Here is a 22,217-nt window from a genome sequence, read left to right as displayed (position 1 = left end):
AGGAAGGGCCCAGTAGCACTGCAGAGCTTGCATGAATGAGGACCTTTCTCTTCATTCCCTGGATGTATGAAGACGCAGCTGTCTCAGATGCTTAAATATTCTTGGATTGAGAAGAACTACCAATCTTTAGCCTAAATGTTACCAAATCCAACAAAGCTTAAGAATCCCTTCCAGTAGTACACAGCAGGTTATCTTTAAGCAAGCCTCAGTTTACTGTTCTTTACTACAGCTCTCCCCAGAGTCCAGGGCAGTTGCAGAAAGATGACAGTGTGACAGTGTGACAAAGGACAGTACATTATGTTAACCAAGGTGAGACTGCAGGCCAGAGCCAGCAAGCTAGGGCAATGAGTAGAGCTAAGCTGGGCTCTCAAGTTTAACTTCGGTAGAGAGAGGATTCTGTCAGAGCCTCCACTTAGAAAACAAACCCAATGTTAAGTGGTACTGTTTTGTGCAGAAGTGCAACACGCAGCAGCACAAGGCAGCACAGCACCAAGTCACAAGTAAAGATGCTGCAGCAGCTTTAAAAGTTGCAGCCTGAGCCAGCCACTAAGAACAAGCCTGCAGTGATAGTTGCAGTGGCACAACTCCTTTAACAGGCCACCAAAAATGTACAATCTCAACTGCAGAAGAAGTGTAGATTGGGAACGAACACACTACACTCTCCAAACTGGCAAAATCTGCATTTAATTTACAACATAGTAAAGGTTACAGGTAAAAAGCTCAACAGAAAGTGTGAAAAGGCCTATTACATATTACACAAGTGTACAAACTTCTGTACAAAGCCCCTGATGTTACACTGTCCCCTCCTGTACTGGCCAGCTATGGCCACTAAGCTCTGAAATAATGAGAGCTTGTACAAACCCAGGGAGGAGAAGAGCTTTAGAAACCAATAAGCAGTAAAGCTTCCCTTTTCAAGAAAGATCTTGCAAAGAGCCACTGGCAAAACCAAACAAACAATGAAAAATTAAAAATAATAAAAAAAAATAAAATAAAAGATGACCTGTTCAATGCTTACTTGCTCTAACTAGTCTTACTGTAAAGAGTTGCCTTCGTAAAACAGACTGGCTGGAAACAGAAAACTCTACATCCTGGAAATAAGCAAAAATAAAAAATAAAGTGTGAGATTTTTAGGGAGAGTAGGAAGTGTCTGAAAGAAGAATGTCTCATTTTCAATAGCAACTAAGCACAGAGTGGCACAACTATATCATGGAGAAGTTACCATGTTCATCAGAGTAATAGTTTGAGCTAGATATGAAGGCATGGAGGGGAACAAACCAGTCTCTAACGGCATCACTCCTATGGGTGGGGTAGCCACTAGCTCTAATTGCCTCAACACCATGATAGATGCAATCACTGCAGATGCAGAAGTCACACTGATTTTGAAGCATCTGTCCAAAACAAGTCTAGTGCCTACAGCACAGAAGAGGCACTATAAAATAGCACTGCTTCAGAAACCATCATATTTTCACAGAAATTCTTAGCCTGGTAGCTACAGTACTGTACACACTAATGAACAGCTGGGTACCACTGAACAGCTGGTACCACTGTCATTTTAGTGCACATTTCCTAGAGGAATCCCCCAGACAAAGGAATGTGACTACGTAGCTGAACTGCAATATATAGTGTTAAAATAAAAAATAAATCTAAGAAGAAAAAAACAAAAGGGCTCCGGCCTTACCTTGTATAAAGGCATACAACCTGAATAAATCTGAATCAGATTTTCAAATCTAAAACTGAGGATTTCATAGGCTAGAAACAACAATCCAAATCACACTTCTCATTTTACTCAATGGGGAAAAATGATGAAATAGTTAAAAAAAAAAAAAAAGGAAAAAAAGCTCATGTCATGAAACTAACTTGAACTTGGCATGCTTCTTTATTCAGGGTGAGGCAGAATCTCTACTGAGAATTTGTATTCTAGCTTTAGGTAGCACATAATTCTTATCTTCTGTTACCCCAGCAGCCAAAATACTGTGTAGACTGCAGTTTTAGTTGTTAAACATGAGTCCTGTACCACTGCTGATGGTTGCTCATGTTCACCTGTGCCTTGTTGCATGTCATGTACTCTAAAATCAGAAATGCTGTTAGCAAGTAAAAATGAAACTATTTAAGGTAAAAGGGCCATCAAGTTTAAAAAAGTATCTTCCTCTGTGTTAACTCTACCTTCAATTACCACTACGTTGTTGTTGATTCTTTGCACACTGTAGATAGCTTCCAGCCACCAGTCAAATGCTCCTAGGCTTGTCATGCTTGTTTGCTGCCATAAACACCAATACAAACTCAGATCCATCCACGTGTGCCCCTTTATCCAGCCACATAGCAGTCTGTGGTACAACAGTGGACCACAGCTCAAGAAGCCCAGAGATTCCTCATCCATCTCAACTCCCAAGTTCTCATGAACTCACGTGATGCTGCAGTGCTTTAGGTAAAACAAGTTGTAACCAAAGTAGGGAAAAAAAGAAAAAAAAAGAAAAAAAAAGAAATGCCCCACACGGGTAAGGCTTTGAAAAGATAAAAAATAAAAGCTGGCCTGTATTTTGCAGGCTTTAGAACTCAGACCAGTGGGATTTCTGGAAGGCCTGGCCCCAAGAATATCGACTTCTGATACAGCTGACCTGCTATGAGCAAGCCTGGCAAGAACGACGTTACTCATAGTAAGCACAACACCTAAATACACACATTTGCAGGGTCATGCCATAAATGATAACTAAACTGTGTGATTCTGCCCCTTCAACTTATATGATCAAAATTCGTAGTAAAGACCTTTGGGGATAGAGGCTAAGAAAAGGCTGCCATATATTTTGGTTCAGAGGGAGATGGTAGCTATATTGTTGTTGTCTTTTTTTAAACAGTTATAAAAGTGTTTGAAGACAGATCTTTAAAGGATTATTTTGCTTCTCCAACCTCCGTATTACATCTGGTTAGGACATTAAAATTTCAAAAGGACAATACTACACATAAACAGTTTCTGGAGTTCATAACTCCCACCCTCCCTCATCAAAACCTAACTCAGATCAGTAGGGAAGGGGTTGGCTTCTTGCCCGGCCATGCCTCCTTTGCATATTTCTTCTTCTTGGGTTCATTCACAGCTTCAGGATTAAAGACAGCAGGATTTGGAGCTGGGTTCATGTTAACTGTTGAAGGTACAACAGGAGTCAAGTCCACATCTGGGGCAAGATTGGGGTAGGGCATTGGCAGACCACCAATGAGTGCTGTCCCATGGACGCCGTGTGATTGGGAACCTGCCTCATTGTGGGTTGGAGGCAAACCACCATATAATCCTCCACTGTAGGGAAAGTTCTGCATACGCCGTGTTGCAGAGTCATCCGTGGTCAGTGAGCCTGGATTGTCCAACCTTTTTTTCTGTAGAGAAAAAGCATTTTAACAGTTATTCAGAATACATGAAACAAGAAAGCTACTTAAACTAGATGGCTGCACAATTTTCCCCCAAAACTCTGAGAGCAGCCACAAATAAGTAGTCACAGATACGAGTGGATTTCCCAATCTTTGTCCCTGAATATTTCCCTTGGGTTTCTTTGAAAACTACTCAATAATAAATGCTTAAAAGTGCACAATGAATGCATACTAGTCTTGAGCTTTTCCTGAACACCAGACCAGGTAGGTCATTGGTCAGTAACACAGTTCCTCTTTTCTCCTTTAGTAAGAAAGAAACTGCAATTTCTACATCACTTGAATGATTCTGATCACCTGAATCTTCTCCTGCAGGCAGTAAGTTCGTGGCTTAGGTAGAATGATCCTTTTCCACATATATTACTTATTTTATACAAACAACAAATGCAGCTTAGTTACTTGAAGTTTTGCATAACTTCCTAGAGTATTCAAATTAAACACAGTGCTGGCAACACACTTGTCCTGGAAGAGTCTTAACTCTTCCAGCCTTATCAAATCTTTAGTACTTAGAGTTTAAATAAACACTTTCTCATTTTTACTTTTTGTTTTGCATATTACCCACAATTTCAACCAATGCCTAGTATTACCATACTGAAAAGTGATTCTTTTGAGATGCAAAAAAAAATTGCCATTGAGCCCACATGCTATTAAAGTAAGAAGATAAGCTGGACTTAATGCAAAATGGTCAGATTGCTAAAAAGTATAATTGTGATACACAAACACAACTTCTCCTTAAAAAGAAAATCCCTTTCAGCACAGCACATTATGTTTCTAAGGTGTAAACCACCCGGTGAGTTAACCACTGTAATAATGGATTGATTACAGAGTTGAAAGTCACTGTGTACCTTAACAGGGACTACTGCTGTCTGTACCATGTTCCTGAAACGCCCAACAGAAGGGTCCACATCCTCTGCAAAGGGAAGAACAGTGCAGCTTTCAGAATCAACAGAGGAAAAAACAGAACATCTGTCAAGCAAGGACATGAAGGAACCTACATGAAGAATTGGTATGTGGATGTACTTTCCAGCACTCTAGCAGCCCTCAGAAAGCACAAGCATGCCTTAATAAAGAAGAGATAAGTAGCTGCGTGGTGACACCTAGTGGTTTTGTCTCAAGGATTCATCAGTTACTCTGGCAAGGAAAACTTCCATGCAACTGGAAAATGGGGAAGTGATGGAGGAGAAGGGATAGATGGACAGTCATGTTTACACCACTCAAACAGAAAGGAATTGTGGGCTGAAAGTGCTGCTGGACAATGCACTGTGCATGCTCAAAGGCACAAGAGCTGGTCCTGAAAGGCCTTGAAAGGCCTTGAAGGAGTCAGAAGAATTCAATGCAGCCTCTGTAAAATCAAACACGAAGATGTTCTGAGAGCTACATTATGAATAAGAATGGCTGTTCTGGGTGTTATGCATTATCAAATTAAGGCAAGACTTACGAATAAGCTGTGCTTACTATGAATATTAGCTACATAATATATCATTAATGTCATTAATGTAAAACAGCTGAGGAAGAAAAATGACTTAAGAGGAATTAGATACAACTCTAGAAGTGTCATTTCGAATTAGGTAGTCAGACAAGTAGCGAAAAACTCAGCTGAAGACAGATACTGAATCCATTAGGTAACAGGAACAGAAAGCATTAAGGCTTTGATTAAAAAACAAACAATAAGTTCAATTCTCATTTAGATTCTAAAGAAGGCAAAGAATTCAAAACCTTTCATTCTTTTGGATCCATGAGGTCTTTCCAACATCTGATTAAAATTGAACAATTAAGCTGAATGTGACATCTCCATCCTGCACAAAATCATGAAGAAATTTTACAGAGAGAAGAAAAGCAGAAATCACAGATTTAAGTGAGACAGGCCAGCTTCTCTGAAATAGCAGATCTCAAAAATTCCCTGTCAAATTTCTGCCTTCTTACCTATATATAGCCATGAAGAATCTCTATGAGAATTTGGAAAGAGGGCCTTTAAAGTTATCAACTAAGAGTAAACTACTTACCTGGATTGATGATTTCATCATCATCACTGAATGTTACTCTGGAATTCTTCCGTTTTCTCTTTGGTCTCTGAATATCCAAGTTTCCTTCCTCTATAGTTAATGTGGAAATTCTTTTGTTGTGGGCTGTATTAAACTCTGTCAGGTTCTGAAAAAAGATTTAGATAAGAAACATTTTAAGCAAGAAGTGTGTGAAGTCTGCTTTTATCATCAGCTGTGCATGTCAAAAGATTGCCACCCGCTGTCTAACTTCAGCTCTAGACCCCCAGAAAGAAAAAATGTTTTGATGCTGGAACAGATTATCTAGAAATGCCGCTGAGTGTTTTTGTGGAGATGCTAAAAACTTAACTAGGCACAGTCTTGGGCAACTTGTTCTAGCTGACTTTGCTTGAACAGAGGAGTAGGAGCAAATAATCCTGAGAGTTCCTTTCCAAACTCAATGATCCTGTGAATACCAGGCAAACTGCTTTGCCACTCTCTACTAGCTAGCTGTAGGAAACAGAGCTGCATTCACTGTTATTTGGCAATGGGGAACAGCATGGGAAATCACCGGTGACCTAGTTGGCAAGAGACAACTCTTTGCAAGGCCTGCAATCCCTCTGTGAAAAGGCTATTGGAATAGTGGGATTATTGGAGCACTGATTCTGGGAAAAAGCATGAAGATACCCCATCATGGCAGAATTAGATGATCTGTACATTTCTGCCAGCAGAAGACACCTCAGACCATCTTCATGAACAAGAAATTAAGAACCTGAACCAAGCAAACAAGTAGAAAATGCCATCTGTTGCAGACGGGTACACCATCTAACAACAAGGGACCCTCATACTCACGTCAAGCTCTGTCTCCTCTTCTGGCAGGCCCAGCAAACCCTTGAGCTCTTCATCTTCACCACCCATTTTCTCATCTCCTTTAACTGCTGAAGGCAGTGTCTGAGGCTTCTCTCGCAGAGTATATGCCCGTGTAGAAGCACCAAATGAAACTGTGGAATCAATGGGTATCTGTTGGGGTTTGTGAGCTTCCAAACGGATATGACCCAAAAATGTGCCATGTGCTGAGAAGAACATCACAATGGAAAACAATGTTAGTTATCTGCTCGAGCTCACAGTGTTCAAGTCTTGAGAAGTTCAAAACCTGTACGTGGTTTGCAGAGATACAAACCAATGAAGCACTGCTGAAAACATTAGCTGTGTATGTTTTACCTATCATCTCACAAACTAAGACAGTCTGCAGAAAATCCTGTACACCCCAATGTACCATGTCTGGAATCATTCTCTTGGTGGAAAAACAGTATGTCAGCTTTTAGATCTTAGAAAACCACTCCCAGAATAGAAAGTTTCATCACAATTGCAAAGGAAAGGTCAAATGATTTTCTTTCCCTCTCTTAAGAGTCTAAAAATGCCGCCTTAAACACAAGGGGAAGCAGAGGTAAGCTGCCTGGAACAAGCACTCACTTGTTCTTAACCACTGCCAATCTTTCACTAGGATGCTATTCTAGACTATGACCATCTGGCCACACAGTGCAAACAATAACAAAAAAGAAAAGGAAAGCATCTCTCATTCGAAAATGTTGAAGCACTGAAACAGGATCACTGTTGGATTAAATGTTATGTTACTTACTGCTGTTTAGATCTATGAGGAAAACCCTCTTGAGATGTTTGTGATAGACCAAGGCAGCATGGACCCGAGAGCAAGACTGGTGGTCAATGGTAAAATCGCACAGGTCAGGATTTCTCCCAAAGAGATAATATTTCTTCTCATCAATGATGAGTTTCTGAGGTAGAATATCAAACAGAAGAGGATATTAGACTCCTAGAATCTTTTGGAGCTTCCTGGAAAAGTTCAAAAAAGTGAATGAAAAGAGTAAATGCAAAACAAAGCATCATAAACTGACCAATATATCAGTAATGTTTGACACTGTTCAACACAGAAATTTGCATTTTTTTCTTTTTAAATTCAGAACAGCTGAATATGGAAGATACCCAGTTATTCCTGTCTCTAACATCTCACTTGACATGTCAAGAATCACTGTTTAATCAGAAATCCACCTTTAAATGGAGTATCTGTTGACAAATGAGGTGCAAGTGCAAATAAAATGTGAACAATTATATTCTTCCTGTTGGAACATCTGAAGCATGCAGGTCTCTCCTTTGAATTTACTTGTATCTGGTGGAGAACTGCATACCTTGAAGGCTCACTAAAATTCAAACTAGAGCAATACACTGATACACTGAAAGAATCTCCTGGACTCTTGTATCACCTGGGTACTTTATTATCACTGTCTCTTTACAAATACTGGTTTTCACAAGACTACCCCTTTTCCCCTGCAAGCCCTAATCAACAATTAGCATTCTCCCTTGCCACAGTTATTGCCCCTTAATATTATAGTTGTTTCACCCAGCTACTGACCTGCAAAAATGTTTGTTATAACACACCTTTCGAGAAAGGTGAGCTTGGTTTTGTGGGGATCCAACTTCACACCAACAGCTTTATGACAAGCAGCACCGAGTACTGTCCCCTTCAGTTCAGCACTGACAGCTCTTCCCAAATTCAATACCTCTGTACTGATGAAATCTATGATTTCAGTTTGTGAGAAAGATGAGCACTAACTCCTACTTTTGCATATTCAAAACAAGTTACCTAAACAAAACTAGCATACAAATAAATGGATCTTTAAAAGCTTATTTCTTACTCCATATTTAAGCATTTAGCTATTTAAGCATTTACTGTTTCAAGGATCACAAAAATTGATCCAGTTATTTCTCATTCTTGTCCAAAACCTACTCCAAAACAAACGTCCAATAGGTTCTCATTTGCACTCATTAAATGGTGTTTAAGAGCTTTTGCAAAGATTGAAACAAATTCATAAATTGGAAGTCTTGCAACAAATCACTGTTGCTTTTACTTCACTGTAATGTTTCTAATGTTTTCTGTGCCTCTGAGCTATAACCCAGTGTCATCCTTTACACACTGAGCTTAAACACTGCAGGGCTTGTTTTAATGTTGCACTTTTCAGACCCAGCAATCACAAAGTATACCTCAGACCTCTGAAGGAGACCTGGTATACAGATGGCTCGGTTAGTATCAAGTGCTCAAGGAGGCACTACTGCAAGCAGGACCTCCACGCTGCGTATGTGCCTGTAAGCAGCAGTCACCACGTGCTGCAGCACTCAGCACATCAGAGTGCATGACAGGCAAAGTGCCCCTCGCTGAGATGCTTCAACGCTGATAATCAACATCAGATGCTCCAGAGATGAAGTAGGACTCTATGGTCACTCCCTAACCTCTCCATGATCACATCTTCTACTGAACCTCTGAGTACTTGGATAGTAGGCTAGCAATGGTTGTTAAGAGTAAGCAAAAAGAACTGCTGGATTACCATGTGATAGTAGGAAAAGGGAATCTGGATGCTTGCACCATCTGCTTTACCCATTCAGACGGAGACCTCAGGCTTACAAAGCCAAACTTGGCCTTCTGCACATCCAAAAGCTTTGGGTAGAACAGCCTAACCATCCATCCTTGGAATGTGACAGGACCAGGATGATATTCCTGACTGACAGTTTATCTATGCTGAATTTGTTTGTGTATTGTCTAAAGCACTGGTGCATTCTCAGCTTCTGTATTGCATTCTGCTGCCTTTTTCAGTTTGGGACAGATCTCCCTTGATTGCCTCCATGGATTAATTTAGCAGAGAGCTGCATATAGGCTCTTTCACCCAAAAGCTCTCCATTCTCAAAAATCCAAAAGAAACATGATCTTGTCTCATAGAATAAGTCTCTCAGGTGGGAGGGCTGCAGTAAGGCCACCTGCCAGAGACCAGAAAAAAACAAAGGCACTGCCAGCTGGCTTTGCTCACCATCTCCTTACACGGCCTGAAAGAAACACTGGGAAGCCTGATGCCAAGTACAATCCTTACACAGACGCTATTGATAGGATGGCAGTGGGATGGCTGAGCTGACAAGCAGTCCTAATTCAGTTCTGACCTCTGAAACCTCTAAAACAGTTCCTAACATGCAACAACACTGAGAAAAGACATGGATCATGGTTTGAAGACAAAAAACGCAGTGGGATTGAAAGCTATTGTGGGCTACGGAGAGCCAGTGAAGGATAGCTGCCCTGAAGGATAGCCCAAGTAACTGGTATGAGCCAACTCATCCACACCTTACATGATGTAATGAAGTACTGTGAAGATGTCATTACACACGTTGGTACCTAGTTCCTTTCAAATTGAGGCTGAGGAAAGATCTCACACAGGTCAATGCTGGCATTGCCAACTGCCTGTGCTTTCAAATGTGGAGTAAGAGCAATCTCTTAAAACAATCTGTTAAACCAACAAGTTGTGGACTATCCCCATAAAGCCTCGTTTACTGGCTTCTGGGCTGGGAAAATATAAGCTTGTTTTCTTTCCTTTGCAAAGCATATTCTGGTATCCTAATCAATTTTTAAACAGTAAATCTCTCCTGCAAGACATCAGAAGAAACACTTCATGTCTGATGCACTTGCAGTAGCATACAGTACAAATCTGCAAGGACTAAGCTCCTTAATCCTTCCTCATCTAACACTGAGTTCTTAGTTTTCCAAATTTCTGCTCAGTGAAGTCAGCTTGACTTTGCTGTCTAGACACTTCTGTCTCTGTTCCAGTCAACTGGAGGTTAGGAGTCTCTCTGTGGCTAAAATAGGGTCACTGGCTTAGGTCTTCTCTGTCAAAAACACTAAGAGCATTTGGTTTGTGTGTCGGTTTTTGAAGAATTTTTATTCTTACTCTTTTGGATTTGAGGTTCCTTTCCCCATGTTGAGTTCCTGTTCCTGAAGTTCCTAAGACAAAGTGCTTTCTGACTGCAGTTTGATACCTCCTATACAATTATATTCTAAGAAATAAAATTGCAACCTTAGTCCAAAATTATGTTTGGAAGCAGTAAGGCTCTGCCAAGTACTGTTTCCCTTACAAACATTTTCTTTTCACTCTCACACCAGGACAGGTTCAGTATTCAGGAACCTAAGTATTATTGTCTGCAAACTGACCACTGCAGCTCTGCATTCTTTCAAACACAGCACCTAGGAATGGAAGCACTGCACAGAACGAGAGACAGTACAGGCAAAGGAAAACTTTCACTTAATTCAGCAGTTTTGGAGTAAAAGAAAGTGATCTGGAAATAACAAACATCAGAGAGAAGGGAAATACTTCTGAGTGGGTGTGGAAAGTGCTATGAGATTTTCTACCACTGGTGCCTATGTATGTGATACACTGAGCACACACAAAATCTGTTCTCATACCTCAATGAGTTTGTCTCCTTTGACTACATCCAAATGTAAGCCAGGTGGAGGTTTTCCTGCCCTGGAAAATAAAGAAAGTTAAGTATAGTATCAAAGTATTTAGTGAAAAGTTCATTAATAATAGAGCTAATAGATCTACTCTATCATATACTCTAATTAGATCTACAGACCAATGCAACACAAATGTAAGCACATTTATTTGGAGAAAAAAAGGATTAAACAGCCAAAAATTGTGCTTTTGCTCCATGCAGATTCCTTCTGCCTACACATAAACCACACATGTTTACAATGAGTTAAGCTAACAGAACACAGGGCATTTCAAGATTCATTACTCCAACCAAAAGACAGTGTCTTCACAAACCAAACAGAGCAGTTCCCAACAGGAACCCACAAGGAGAGAAGGGGACAGATTGGACCTGTCAGTATAAGGCCTCCTCACGTTACCTAAAGAACAGCCTGAGCTGTTGAGAGGAACAGAATCTTCTACCATCCTCCCCCCAGAACTGGTGATGGTCAAAAACATCAGAAGGGTTCCATACTTATCTGAGTAATATAAAAATGCTGGCCAATGACCAGTGTTCTTCCACTTAATCAAACTTCCCTACTGAAACAGGCAGCATGGAAGAAATGGCAGCATTAGATGGGAAGGGGATCATGATCCTACAGCAGTACAGACCTCCTCCACCAAATTCTCCCAACAGCTCAGATCCCCCCGCCCTATGGCTGCACTTCTGCTTACCCTATGAAGCAGATTCACTTGGCAGCTTCATTCCCTTGGGAAAAGGGAGCACAGAGGCACCTGTGATTCAGCAAGGCACAGCAGAACACTAGCACATAGCTGAACACACAAGTATTAATGCTGATGATCAGCATTCACAACCACAACAGCCCCATGGCATCAGTACGCTGCCATTCACAACAAAGGATCCTTAACTGCTGAGAGCAAACCATCTTTTTCTGCTTAGACCCTTAAAGATGTGTATTTGCAACACTCTCTTGCTGACAGTACCACTGCTGCTTGTCTCTGTGGCTTTCTGTGCAATAGCAGTGACCCAGTTCTCAGCTGCACTGCTGCCCTTCCCAAGACCAACCCCAGAGATCGCATTTCCATTTATTGCTTTTCTTACTGCACAGTGCAAGCCAAGAGAACAGCGACAATGGGCAGTGACATTCTCAGCATGGTCGGGGAAGAAAGAAAGGTCACTTGTAACTCAAGTTGTTTGAAGGGGTTAAATATAGATGTTTGTGCTGCTGGGATGTTTTGAAGGTTTACTCTGTGCCCTTGGATCAGTTGGTTACTATACACATGCTCTCTGAGGTAACTTCATATAAGAGCAGAGTACTCTATTATTCCTACTCATTTGTTTCTCATATGTTGTGCAAGTATTTTTCATTCCTGCTCCAAATCCATTATAGCAGCTTGCTCAGATGTCTCCCTGACCCTTCCTGAATAGGCTAGTCCTTTTTCACAAGTTTTTTTTACCAAATTCTTCTCTGAGGTTGTGTGTAGCATCGCCCTGTCAAGTGAAACAAATGCAGCTGATAGGCTTACTCTCTTGGACCAAAACAACAACAAAGAACAACCAAAAAACAACAGCATGTACAGCAGACACAGCAAGGCTCCAGGAGGCTCAAATGGTCCCCTGACCAATGGACCCCCTGACTGACTGTCCCCCAACAACAGGATTATGTTAGGGCAGAAGAAAGACCAGCAGGCTGAAATGCTCCCACTGAAACTACACTGTGTGGCTGGTGAGTTTTACAAGGATTCACCCCACCAGTCACTGAAATACAGCCAGGGAATCACCTCCTCTCCAGCACTCCTTCCCCACACCACGCTGCAGCTACAACCGCTCTCCCTCCCCGTGCTGCTCTGTGATCTCAGCTCTCACGTTTCATTCTAAGATAGGTTTCATTCACAGCCTCACATCATTTCTCACATCCACTTCCCAGTGTTTCCTCTTCCTGTCCGTAAGCACTGGCAAACTCATTTTTCTCCATTCTGCTGAAATAATCAAATTCTACAACACAATTTTCCTTTAGTAATTTCTGCAAAGCCTACCTTAATTCAATGAAACAAAAGCTGCCTCCCTCCTTTTAAAAATAAATATCTGTAAACCTTCCAGCAAATTAACTCTATGTGGAAGTCCCCTTCTATGCAGCCTGGCATCTGCTCTCCCCCTCTCCTTCAGTGATTGCTTCCTGGTTACCCAAGGGTCAGCATGCCTTAAAAGCATTTTAGCAACATCTTCAACCCACCTGTTGGGCCAAGAGAATTGCTGCTAGGATGGTGCTGTGCCCTCAGCTCACCACAGACCCCACTACCCAAGCCTCTTCTGCTCTGTACAGGTCAGCATTCTGCAACAGACCTTAAAACCAGACCTGCCAATGGACTGCTACAGCCTGCCAGTGTGATGAGCTCACCAAAACAAAACCTGCTTAGCCCACTCACTGCATCTCTGAAGGCTTACCTGCAACAAGAGCAGCCTTCCACAGAGCTAACACGGCTAACTGATGAGAATACAACAATTATTGGTAAATTACTCTGCTGGATCAGAGGGAAGAGGACATCCTATGATAGAATTTGTCTTCACTGAAAAGGAGTATAAGGATCTCAAGTGCCAGTACAAGAGAATCTGTGACAACTGCTTAAAGAAGAAACTGCAAAACCTAGATGATATTTACCCAAGTATTCAATGAGATACCAAACACTTCTAAACCTAAGAGTATGGCAATTAAATTATTCAAAAAAGTCAGATAAATTAATGTACCCACTGATGATGCTAATTTTAAAACGTGAGAGTGATGTGGAAACATACAATAAATTAAAGTCTGAAACTGGTAAAAACTGTACTGATAGAAACTGTATTGGCAGAAACTTGTGCTGAAGAAATACATATTGTGTATATACATACATTGTACCAAGGTGCACAGTTTAGTGGAAAAAACTGATCTGTATTGACAGTGATAGGTGGATGGTTGGACTGGAAGACCTTGGAGGTCTTTTCTAACCGTGGTGATTCTATGAGACTGTATTACAAAACAGATCTAACAGACACAGAACTAACAGCCAGACCAGAACAGAGCTATCTCATTTGCCCTTCAATATTCAGCAGTATTTTTGTTTGAAAATATGTGACGATACGCAGTGTATGTTGGTTCCTCCAATGCCATGGAAACATTCTTCTTCTTTTACAGAAGAACAAATGTTGCTCTGAATTACACATAACCTGTTCCATTCTGCAATAATAATTAATTCTGTGATAATGCCAGAACAACCTGAAGGATCACTGCATTCAAAGAACACAGCCAAAAGCTGAAGTGCTTTCTGCTCTGTGAGTATCCTGAGGAGTTGTTAATGTAGGATGTAGAAAATGTTGATGTCTACCAGCCAGATCAGTTGGCTTCCTGCAAAAAGGAGTATGCATACTCATGGATCATGACAAACAAGCACAGATATGAGACCAAAAATGTCATCAGCAGACACAGAAACAAATGTACGTGCAACCCATGACCTGTACAAGGGATGGAAGGTTACAGAATTGACTGTTTTCATACTCAAAATGTTCCCAGTAGGACGCATAAAGGATGCATAAAAGATGTGTGGTATTTACACACTATAGGAGAAAAAAAAACACCACCAATATTCAGATTACTTTAGACCATTTCTCATGTAAAACAAGAGTGCTATGAAGAGTGCAGCACTGCTTCTGTGTGATAAGCACTACCAACTCTATTTCTCTTTCTCATTCCTGTGAAACTGTATTGGGCAGACCAAAGTGACATAGGGTAAAGAACGTTTAGCAAAATAAAAACAACATCTAGCAACAGCATTACTCTCCCAGTTCACACCAGCTGCCTGCTCAAGGACTCCCCAAGCCACAACTGCTATTTGTTTATACAGGTTGAACCCAGGTAAACTTACATTCACAGAATCTCATACACAGTTTCACAGACCACCCACGCTCAGCTGAAGCATCACCTCCACTTCTTGGCCACAAATCTGCTTGCTACAAACTTCATTTTACAGACCCTGCTTCTTCTCTGAAGGACAGCAAACACTCATCTCCTACAGCTTCTGTTGACACTCAGGACACTCAACACATCCCTTAGTTGTTCCTTTTCCAGACTACGGAGAAGCTCAGGCATCTGTAGCACAGCTTTCACTATCCTGGAGATAATGCTTAAGATAACACCCAAGAGAAAGAACTCACGTGGTTTTCTGAAGAGGTGAGTATTAACTCACAGTCTATCTACTTACTGCAGAAAACCAAGATGCAAATAGTGCAGTACATGAGCAAAACAACAAGCAAACACAAAATGGTACTCTTGAGTGCCGACACATGCGATAGATGAGAACCACCTCAACCATGCAAATGCAACAAGGAGCTCTGAATTCCTTGTTGCTACTTAGGAAAGATCTGGAGACATCAAGATGCCGTTCAGAAACAACCAGAAGAACATTCAGCAATATCTGACAAAGGAAGAAATTACAAAAATAAAATGTTTTCACATTTTGAAAGCTCTATAACTTCTGGTTAGTCTGTAGAGAATGGTACAAGGATGATAGCCAGTACTGATGGCTTTGCACAAGGGGAAAACAAGTAAGTGGAGTATCTCTCTTCAGGAGCTTAGGGGAAAAAAAACATGCATGTATCCATTCCCTAAGTCCTCTTAATGAATGCTACAAAAGAGCATCTTCATTATTTCTTGAAGCACGGTAAACAATAATCCTTGGCTTTTAAAACAAGAAGAGCACCTCTTCTAGCATTTGCATCATTTGTGGAAAGCTCTGTCACTCACTGTTAACTTATAGCTTAATTCTACAGCAAAGGAGAATTAGGACATCTGTGGTGATTAGGTCCAATGTTAGATGCTAAACATGGCCATCCAAACACAGTGCTTGTTTCACAAAGCCCCTCAACTTCTGGCAGCCAAAGGCAAGGTGTTGTCAAGAGGTAGGAAGAGGCAGTAACATAAGTTACCACTCACCATCATGGTATGACAGGAAACCATCTCAGCTGATGTTTTCAATTAGTGCTACCATCCTTCTGTTCTTTTTTTTCATAGAAAGGAATCAGTAAAGATGCATGGTGAACACAAGGGTTGTTTGTGATCTTGTGCACCAGCAGTGGAAATGTCATACATGCCTTTCTCAGCACGCAGCACACACACTGCTGAAGCTGAGATCAAGTCAGCAATGGAACATGTTGTGGTGCATAAACACAATGTTGAGGCCAAACTCTTACGGTAATTATTTTAGTTCAAACTGAGTGGTTTCTTCCCACTTGGATGAAGAGAAGAGGGCTGCAGAAAGAGCTGCCCAGTAATTCTGATCCAACCTTGTTCTGTCTGGAGGAAATACAATGGTTAGGGCACTGAACTTCAAACAGAGGTGGATGGGAGGCATTTATGATTTCCTCTGCTCTTGGAAGAATTAAAATAATTCACAGAATTACAGAATACCCCGACTTGGAAGGGACCCATGAGGAGCATTGAGTCCAATTCAAATAGAGCAAGGAGACTTAAGCACAGGCTTCAAATTAACACATTCTTAATTGCCCTTCCCAGCAGGTCCCTGTGAGCTCTATTTTATGGAAGACTCCTGAGGAGAACTATGGCTGCTTTAACTGAACAAAGCATTCAATTTGGATTAAAGCAATTGTAGAACTTCACCTTAGTGCTGCTTGTTGTCTTGTTACAATGCACAGTTCCACACAGAATCACACTGCTCTGCTTCACTCAGGTTCCCTTGGTTACTTACTTGGGAATAAGGTCTCCATGGAATACAATGAAATTCAGAAACTGTATACAGAACCTCTGAAAGAAGAGAGAATTAAAGGCTCCATGGCATCCTAAATTCAGTTCAAACTGCACTCATCCATCTATTTCTCATCAGCGAGTTTCTGGCTTGGAGTTCCTCGCTCAAGAATTTAGAACTTAACTACCCTCCATCCTACATCTCTGTATTTATCTTATTTTTATTGTTCTTGCCTTCAGTTACACCAAAAGGACTGGACAATATTCTGACCTCTTTAGGTTGACCACACATGTTACTATAAGAATTGTGGTCGCTTTTGTCAAGGTCATTAATGAGAAAACCATGAACCCAATCAGCAACAGCCTATTAAATTGCTATTGCCTCCTCAAAGCCAACTGTTTACACGCTCCCAGCTCTCACCTGATCCCCTCTACAGCATTTTAAATGACCATTTCCTACGTGTCCTGAAAGCAACTTTCAAAGAAAGGTGGTTCACCTGACAGATACCCTCTGCTCCCTGATTCAAATAATTAATTCCTTCAAAATACAGCCCAGCAGCTGGACATGGCAAAGTCCAGGCCTTCCCATAGCAACTCCAATCAAAAACTGCTTAATAATGATTAGCAATGACGTATTTCAGAGGGACACCATCAAAGTAAAACAACATCCAGATTGGGTTTTTGAAACACTTAAACAATAGAAGGCAAAGATTCATTTTTCTCTATTAAAAACTAAAAAAATGTGTTTCTTCACCTCATGCTATAAGGGCAGAATCACTGTTCTCTGTGCTATGCTGAGATGAAACTAGGTGATCATTATGGTCCTTTTCAACTCAAGTCATTCTATGATTCTATGAGGAATCTGTATAGATTATTTCTAGCCGTGATGGCAAACCTTTTATTGCAGAACTATACAATAATGGGAAAGGATAGGCACAGACAGACAAGAAGATGAAGAAGAGCCCAGGCTGAGTTTAATCCTTTATGGGGCAAAAAACTAGGAACGTTTCAGAAAAAGAGAACAAATCCACCAATGCTTTGGGATGCTAGCTAGAAAGTACCAAATAATGGAACTGAACTCAACAATAGCTTTTCATCAGCACTAACCTTCAGTGTTGATATAATAGCAGGGTTACCACATCCAGCTGCATCCAGTTGAAATGGAGAGCCTCACTGAACCAAGCCCTATCCAGCCCAGAGAGAAATCTTGAGTTAAGCTGTTCAGGACAAATTCAGTTCTACTGTGTTCGTTTAAAATCAGGTCAAGTATTTAGGTTTTTAATTGTGGGCTCAGAAGACTAATTTAGCCACTTCCTAAAATCTTGGTGTAGGTGACATCTTCATGCTGAACTTCAAGGACAAGGCACAATTTCCAGAGCCCACCTTCTCCAGAGATCTGTGTAAAATCTGTTCTTAGTCCACAGAAACTGAAGAGAAACCACAGTTACCATTCAGGAATAATATTTTACATGTATGTACACTGCAGAACAAGCTTGACATCCCAACTACTGGTGCGTCTTGACAGAGAGCACAGCATGATTCCTGATCCCAAATGCAAGTTTAACCAGGACAGAAGGAAAGACAGGTGATATCCATGAAACATGTGATGCTCACCTCAAAACCAGGCCCAGAACATCTGCACCTGACAATACTAACGCCACTTCAGAAAGTATGCCAGAGTCCCAGTAAAGCCAGGATATGTAATTGTTTCTTAAGGACACTTTCTAGTCTTGTGGTTTGACTAAATGTAATCCATGAAAAGCACTGTCGACGTCTTGATTACAACTTTAATCTGATTTTAATTATGTAGCCCATGCCCTTGGGCTGTATGGGCCCATGAAAGAATTACAGCACATGCATAAATGAGAAGGAAGGTAAGGGAATGCTATAAAGACAGGTGACAAATAATAAGTGCTGTCCTGAGCTAGTTCAAGTGTTGGAAATAAAAAAGAATAAGTGTCCTATGGACTATGAAGAACTGAGCCATGCCAGCATGAGAACTAAACCAAAGCCCAGACTTTAACCATTAAAACCCTTGAACTTCAGTCTTTGGAAACTGAATACTACAACATTATCCATATTAGGGAAGAACAGATACAAAAACAGGGGCAGAGCTCAAAAGCACGACCAACAGTTTAAAAACAAGAAAAGAAACAACTACTTTGGACAATCATGTTTAAGATATATTTCCTACATGATAGGTGTTTGTTGCCCTTACAGCAGCTCCATGTGGAGGCAGAAAAGAAAATAGATAAGTAAAAACTATGACTTTGGTTCCAACACAACAAGATTGGAAGGCATTCCCTGCAAAAGAAGCTGCTACTCACCATGGCTCCCTGAAATGTGATGGCTTCTGAGCACCCAGAGCTCTCCCTGCTAAGATCTACCTGATTACCAAAGTTCGGGATATGTCCACACAGAGATTCTCTGGAATTCAGAGCTTCAGACTGGTCCAATTCTGTCACTGCAAGCCATTTCCACTCTACAGAATCCTAATAATGATGAACTCATCACTTATTGAATATCATAACTGCATGCTCTTTGGTTTGCCCTGGAACAGTAAGTAATTTCAAATCGTGAGCTAGAATCTGTAATTCAGTAGATACTGAGGGAGATCACATAAATCTTTAACAAGAAATACATTCTACTCTTTCCAGACTAAAAAAATAAACCAGAAGTAATTAAATCCAGCATGACAGGAGAGATCTTCCCTCCTGCTGGATGAGGCAGTGGAACACCACCAACCCTATGGGCCCCACAGTTTCCATTTTCAGTTGCCTATATTCTTTGTTGAACACAAACACTGTGACTAGTAGCTATCTATATTGGCTTCCTGCTTCAACTTATTTTTCTTTGGTTAATGAAAGTACTTACCTGCTTCAAAATAAGTGTTACCAAGAACTTTGTTAGCCCACACAAAAAGGAATTATTCATTGAAATTAACTGCCACATCTTTGCACAACAATTTTTGTAAGAACAGACAGTGTCAGGTGTACCTTTACTATCCTACATAAAGCTTGTATGAAAATATGATGATTTGCACATGTACAATAGAGGTGTACAGAAAAATAAGGAGATCTCTTCAACTGCACGAGTGTCCAAACACAAACTCTGGTTTACTTGTGAAGTACTTCAGGAAATTATAGTAAAAGAACATTCAGATTGAAGAAAAAAGGAAGAAAAAAAAACAGAAAAAAGAATGGAATTGTTAGGAAGAAACAGGGCCCCAGTCTCCCAAGATGACCTCTTACTGCTAGGTGTGAAAACTCCAGCTTGGATCATATCCCAGCGCAATGGACTGTGCTTCAAACCTGGGTCAGGTCAGCAGCAGCACGGTGCAGAAAGCTGCTTGGCTGTGAGCCTCTGCCCTGCCTGCAGCAGAGCCAGAAAGCAATAGAGCTGAAGAGGCCCTTCACAGGTACAGTCTTTCTCTCCACACAGTATTTCTTTAGGAACTGTTCTGCAAGAGCATTCAAGCAACTGAAACTATGCACTGAGTAAGCCATACTTCTCCCAGCTGTTCCATCTACAGCTTCCAGTGGTAGAAATCATTCAAATTTATCACCAGATGTAATGCAAGTTGTTGAGCGTTGTATAAAAATGCTAAGAAAAGCAAATTAGCTTTCAAATTTCAAGCTGGATCTCCAGAAGGTACTGAGCATGGGGCTCAGAGGGCTGGAGCACCACTCCTGCAATGACAGGCTGATGGAGCTGGGGGTGCTCAACCTGGAGAAGAAAACGCTCCAGGGACACCTCATAAAGGCCTTCTTGAAGGGAGATTATAAACAGGAGGGAAACCAACTTTTTACACAGGTAGATAGCGATAGGAAAAGGGGGAATAGCTTTAAGCTAAAGGAAGGGGGATTTAGATTAGATGTCAGGAGAAGTTTTCTCTCAGAGGGCAGTGAGGCGCTAGCACTGCTGCAAAAAGCTGCGGGTGCCCCATCCCTGGAGGTGCTCAGGGCCACAGATGGGGTCCATGGCAGCACAACCTGGTGCTTGATGGGGAAGTTCTTTACAGAGAGAGTAGTGAGGTACTGGAACAGGCTGCCCAGAGAGGTTGTGGATGCCCCATCCCTGGAGGTGTTCAAGGCCAGATTGGATGGAGCCCTGGGCAGCCTGGTCTAGCATTAGGTGGGATGGTTGGTGGCCCAGTGTGTGGCAGGGGGGTTGGAGATTCATGATCCTTGAGGTCCCTTCCAACCCTGGCCATTCTGTGATTCTGTAGCACTCAGCAGCCCTGCCATGGCAGAAGGCTCGGATCTGGATCATCTGTGGGGTCCCTTCCAACCCAACCGTGCTGTGATTCCATTCGCTGGTTTGATCTAACTCACACTGCTGTGTTACAGATCACCATCTTGTCTCACAGAGATGCTTGGTACCGCCTAGACCCAGCTCAAACGTTATTTTATTCGAGATTTCGATGGCTTTACGATTTAAAGCGGGCGCTTAGAGAACAAACGAAAACTGCGAAGCACGTTGTCCTTGCAGCCGCTCATCGAGCGCTGCCATCCGGCACGAACAGCCCGGACCCGCAGCCGGATGACGGTGCAATCAGGGCCCGCAGCCACGCACACGCGTGCGGAGAACTCGCACCAAAAGCTGCCATCGCCTTCCAGCCCCGCCGTGCCCATCCACCCCCGGGCAGCGGAGCGGGGCCCGGCCGAGCAGCGGGCGAGGCCCGTCCCGGCGGTGCTGCGGGCAGCGCTCCGCAGAACTGCGGCCGGCTCGGCCAAAGCCACGTCGCAGCCCCCGCAGCCCATCGCCCTGCCGGCTTCCCGCGCTGCCTCCATCCCGGCCCCGCCGCCCCGCCGCCCTCAGCAGAGGCGCAGCTCGCCCTCCGCTCGGCCCCGCGCAGCGCCGCCCCGCCCCGAGCCGCCCGCAGCGCCGAGCCGGGCCTCCTCCGGCCCAGACCCCCGGACCCGACGCCGCCCCGCGGCCCGGCGGCTCCGCGTCCCCGCCCGTGAGGCTCCGCAGCCCCGCGGTTCGTCCCGTCCCGCCCCGCCGCCGCCGCCGCTCCCCCGGCCCGGCCGTGCGGCCGCTCTCCTCGACGGCCCGCGGCACCACAGAACCGCGCGGCCGCGGCCCGCTCACCAGCTGGGGCATTCGAAGAGCGAGAGGCCGCCACCGCCTCCGGCCGAGTTCGCGTTCGCCGCCATCTTGTATCTGCCCCATTCAGGCGGGCCGGGGGCAGCCGGGAGGGGCGGCGGGAGGAGCGGCGGAGGCGTCCCGGCGTGCACCGCGCCGGGCGGGGGCGGGGCCGGGGCCGAGCAGCGCCGTCAGCGCGGGATGTGCTGCTCCACGGCCGGCTTGCGGCGGGCGCGGTGCCCGCTTGGGAAGGCCGGAGAGCGCCCGGCTCTGGAGCCTCCAGAGCGAAAAGGACACACGGAGCGCCGCGGAGGCGATCAGAGGGCTGCAGCACCTCCGTGTGATGACAGTGTAGGTCTCTGCTGCCTAGAGAAAGCTCGAGGGGACCTTAAAGCCCTTCCAGGACGTGAAGGAAACCGGGGAGGGACTTTTTATAAGGGCAGGGAGCGACAGGACGTGGTTTTAAACTGGAATAAGGTAGGTTGAGACTAGATGTTAAGATTAAAGGGGCCTGGAGCACCTGCCCTACAAAGACAGGCTGAGGGAGCTGGGCTTGTTCAGCCTGGAGAAAAGAAGGCTGTGGGGTGAATCATTGCAGCTTTCAGTACTTAAAGGGAGCCTGCAAACAGGAGGGGAATCAACTCTTTGGAAGGGGAGATAACAGCAGGATGAGGGGAAATGGGTTG

The 22,217-nt window shown here is 43.1% G+C and overlaps 1 protein-coding gene and 1 non-coding gene across 2 annotated transcripts; both read right to left on the bottom strand.

The window, feature by feature from the left end:
* Positions 1–668: 668 nt before the first annotated feature.
* On the bottom strand, positions 669–21,669 carry PPP1R8 (protein phosphatase 1 regulatory subunit 8). The gene is made up of 7 exons (XM_031595070.2): positions 21,538–21,669; positions 10,684–10,744; positions 7,030–7,183; positions 6,243–6,463; positions 5,415–5,559; positions 4,257–4,321; positions 669–3,363 (listed from the first exon to the last, which is right to left on the bottom strand). The coding sequence occupies exons 1-7, from the start codon at positions 21,600–21,602 to the stop codon at positions 3,010–3,012; spliced, it is 1,065 nt and encodes a 354-aa protein (XP_031450930.1). The 5' UTR covers positions 21,603–21,669; the 3' UTR covers positions 669–3,009.
* On the bottom strand, positions 8,338–8,503 carry LOC116230179 (small Cajal body-specific RNA 1). Its single transcript, XR_004167180.1, has one exon.
* Positions 21,670–22,217: the final 548 nt, after the last annotated feature.

Source organism: Phasianus colchicus, chromosome 24 (genome assembly GCF_987193195.1).
Source record: "Phasianus colchicus chromosome 24, bPhaCol1.hap1.1, whole genome shotgun sequence".
Taxonomy (NCBI): domain Eukaryota; kingdom Metazoa; phylum Chordata; class Aves; order Galliformes; family Phasianidae; genus Phasianus; species Phasianus colchicus.
This window is presented reverse-complemented; position numbering and strand designations above follow the sequence as displayed.